The sequence below is a fragment of the Gossypium arboreum genome, chromosome 11 (assembly GCF_025698485.1).
Source record: "Gossypium arboreum isolate Shixiya-1 chromosome 11, ASM2569848v2, whole genome shotgun sequence".
In the NCBI taxonomy this organism is placed as follows: domain Eukaryota; kingdom Viridiplantae; phylum Streptophyta; class Magnoliopsida; order Malvales; family Malvaceae; genus Gossypium; species Gossypium arboreum.
Window position 1 is genome coordinate 24,950,646 of NC_069080.1, and position 4,039 is coordinate 24,954,684.

The 4,039-nt window shown below is 28.3% G+C and overlaps 1 protein-coding gene across 1 annotated transcript; it reads left to right on the forward strand.

Moving 5' to 3' along the window:
• Positions 1-589: 589 nt before the first annotated feature.
• Positions 590-1,987, forward strand: LOC108471949 (L10-interacting MYB domain-containing protein-like). Its single transcript, XM_017773487.1, has 3 exons — positions 590-775; positions 865-1,053; positions 1,895-1,987. The coding sequence occupies exons 1-3, from the start codon at positions 590-592 to the stop codon at positions 1,985-1,987; spliced, it is 468 nt and encodes a 155-aa protein (XP_017628976.1).
• The last annotated feature ends 2,052 nt before the right edge of the window (positions 1,988-4,039 follow it).

Genomic DNA, 4,039 nt, shown 5'->3' on the forward strand with positions numbered 1-4,039 from the left:
ATTGAAGTTGCATGGTTTAATGATTTATGATCTAGTCTGTAATATCCATATAACTTTCCAGATGTGGTAAATTAAGAGTAAATACCAAGTTATATGGAGAATATTTTTATGTTTAGTTGTGAGAAAAAGTTGATGCAACCATATAACTAGTGAACATGATGTTAATTCAGCCTAATGGCATAGCGTGCACTATACAATCCTAATAACTCAATTGGTTTCATTTAATATTGACTTTTTAATTGTGTTTGATGCTATTATTAGTTGTGTTCTCTTTCTTAGTTATTATTCCGGTTTTGGAAAGTTTAATTTGATTTAGAAAAAAAATCTTAGGATCCTATCTTGATTTTGATACACATGTAAAAAAAATATACTTATGTGACATTTGATTTTCTTGATTGCTTTACTGGCTGAAACGAATCACTTATTATGCATAATAGATGAGTACTTCGGTGGTTGAAGTTAGTGGTGAAAAAGTCAAAGCATGTGGGATAAGAGATTGACAGAAATATTTTGTGATATTTGAATTAAAGAGATATTGAAAGGCAATAGGCCTGGTACTCATTTCACAAAAGATGGATGGTCGAAGATAATGACCAACTTTGAGAAAGAAACGGGCAAGGCTTTTTCACAAAGACAACTTAAAAATAGGTGGGATGCCCTAAAAAAAGAATGGAAAGCTTGGAAGAAACTTAAAGGCAAAGATACTGGTCTAGGGTGGAATCCTATAAAAAGAACCGTTGATGCACCAGATGATTGGTGGGAAAGTAGGCTAAAGGTACATTAATAATTCTGAATATTTTTGTTTTCTTCTTATTTATGAGGTTATTGATAATTACTATTTTTAAACTATCATTTTATATATAGGTTGTGCCGGAAGCTCAAAAATTTAGAACATCGGGCATTGATCCTAAATTCGAGGGGAAGTTGGACCAAATGTTCATAGGGATAGTTACAACAGGTGATAAAGCATGGGCACCTTCTTCTGATACACTCCGTAGTGATTTTTTGGAGGATGTTAACAATGAAATACCTGAAGAGAATGAAGAAGAAAATGTGAGAAATGATGTTCACATTTTAAATGATGTTTACATTTCAAATGATGTTCACATTTCAAATGATGTTCAATTGATGGAAACGGTCAAAAAAGAAAAAACCCTGAGATAGCAAGTTCACATTTTAAAACTGGAAGAAAGAAATCCTCAAAAAAAATTGGAGGGGTTGCAAGATTGTCCAGTCAAATAGAAAAATTATGCAATGCAACTGACAATATGAGTCAAGCCACATTTAGTTTGACTCCTGTTATAGATCCATATGGTATTCCACAAGCAGTTAAAGTGCTTGACAGCATGTCGGAAGAAGTTCCAAAAGCTAGTCCGCTATACTTTTTCTCACTTAAATTATTGCTCAATAAGGACAAGCGAATTATGTTTTTATCAATTAATCCCAAGATTAGAGCTTTGTGGCTTAAGACGGAAATGGAGGATAGTTGAAAATTTTATAATCTTCTAGGATTCAGAGATATCTATTATGTTACTAAACAACAATGCTAAACTAGTTTTATCAATAGTTATTTATGTTTGGTTTTTGGATATTAAATTTATGTTCTACTTATTTATGTGTAATCTAGTTTTGTCAATGGTTGTTTATGTTTGGTTTTTGGATATTAAATTTATGTTCTACTTATTTATGTGTAATCTTGTTCTATTAATAGTTGTTTATGTTTGGTCTTTGGATATTGAATTTATGGTCTACTTATTTATGCTTAGGGCTAGTTTTATCAATAATTGTTTATGTTTGATTTTTGGATATTAAATTTATGTTTTACTTATTTATACAAAATTAGTTTTAACAATTGTTGTTTATATATGATTTTGGATATAAAATTTATTCACAGGTGATGAGTATAGTTGAGAATTCCAGCGGTGATGAAAGTGATGATGAAAGAGAAAAGAAAGAGATTTTACAACGCATGGAATGTTTTAACTGATTATTTGTTGTTGCATCTTCTTCTGTGCAATTATATTACGAGAAGTATATATTGAAGCAACCATGCATGAATTCAAAACAGACAGGTGAGACATGGATCCGAGAGATCTTTGATGGTCACGAATCACGTTGTATGATTAATTTTAGGATGTCTAAAATGGTATTCACAAGTTTGTTGAGAGTTTTGGAGACAAGATACAACTTGCAAACTTCAAGAAACATATCTTTTAGTGAAATGTTGGGAACTTTTTTATACATCTTGGGTACCGGTGCAAAAGTTTCCCAATGTCAAGAAAGATTTCAAAGGTCTAGATCAACAATAAGTCGATACTTTGCAATTGTGCTTGAGAAAGTTTCAAGGATGGCCACTGATCTAATTGCTCCTGAAGATTTTTTTTTAGCTCAGTACCCGAACAAATACGTAATGATTCTAGATATATGCCGCATTTTAAGGTTAAAATTTAATTTTATATTATTATATTTTAATATTTTTGGTCGACTAAAAATATGCATAAGACTAATATGATTATTTGTTCAGGATTTTACATAGGTGCAATTGATGGTACTCATATTGCCGCTATTCTTCCACCAAATGAACAAATTCCTTATATTAGAAGAAAAGATATCCCGACTCAAAATGTTATGGCAGTGTGTGATTTTAATATGTGTTTCACCTTTGTCATGGCTGGATGGAAAGGATCTGCACATGACACTAGAATATTTCTTGATGCAATTCAAGATCCAAAATACAAATTTCCGTACCCACCAAATGGTTCTTTTTTAAATAATAAAGTATAAGTTCTTTAATTGATAATTTTTATAAAAAAAATTCTTGAATTAATTGTTTGTTATATTATGACATGTAGGAAAATATTATCTTGTTGATTCTGGATATCCTCAAATAAAAGGTTATCTTGGACTATATAGAGGTCAGCGATATCATTTACCTGACTTTCATAGAGGTAGACCGATATCTGGTAAAGAAGAGATATCAAATCATTTACATTCATCATTACGTAGTGTGATTGAACGAACTTTTGGTGTTTTGAAAAAAAAATGAGCCATTTTAAGGGATATGCCAAGTTATAGTTTTGAAAAGCAAACGATGATCGTTGTTGCTACAATGACGATACACAATTTTATCCGAAAACATGTTGGTCAAAATGATGCAGATTTTATAGAATACGAAGATATTAACTAGGCTTATAAGAATATTATTGATTCAAAAAATGTGCATGGTCGAGAAAGTGATGATGACGATGATGATGGTGATGATGACGGTGAATCAAACAATTCAAGTGATTTTAAAATGGAATTAACAAGAGATGCTATAACTTTTAGTTTAATGAATTCACCTTAAATTGTAAATGCTATTGTAAAATTTTTAATATTTATATTTGGTATATAAATATTATCCTTTTTGAAACTTTAATCCAAATACATGTAATATTTTAATTTACTAAGTTTATGTTTTCTATGTTATATTAATATTTAATATGGGTTATATATTCAAAGTGCCTTTTAAAATAAAATAATACAAATATGTTGAAAGCATTAATTAAAAATAAAAATTATTTTAAAATAATACAATTGTGTTAATATCTAATTACAAATATTGAATTATTATATTTAAATATAATTTATATAATCTAATTAAATTTAATAAATAATTAATATTAATTACTCAAAATATTTAAAATTAATATTATATATTAAAGTATTAACAATAATTTATAATAAATTATTTTTATATTATTATTAAAATATCGTAATATCAATTAATTTAAACATTATTTAAATATATATTTATTATTTTATAATATTATGTCTAAAATAAATATTTTATTTTTAAAAATATTTTTGACAGTAATACCATACGCTCAAATTTTTAAAATACTCACAATAACATGTCTCAAAAGTAATTTTTTTACAGCACTGCTCAAAATTAATTTTCAAAAATATTATCAAACAGATCCTAAAACGTCATATTCGAAGGTCACAGCACGAAATAGAGAAGGTTTGGTTATGGCTTCATGTACATACTTATGGAAGA

Coding starts and splice junctions, on each gene's coding strand:
- LOC108471949 (XM_017773487.1), top strand. CDS start 590: ATGACCAACTTTGAGAAAGAAACGGGCAAGGCTTTTTCACAAAGACAA. Junction 776..864: donor GGTGGGAAAGTAGGCTAAAG/GTACATTAATAA, acceptor TTTTATATATAG/GTTGTGCCGGAAGCTCAAAA. Junction 1,054..1,894: donor AAGAGAATGAAGAAGAAAAT/GTGAGAAATGAT, acceptor ATTTATTCACAG/GTGATGAGTATAGTTGAGAA.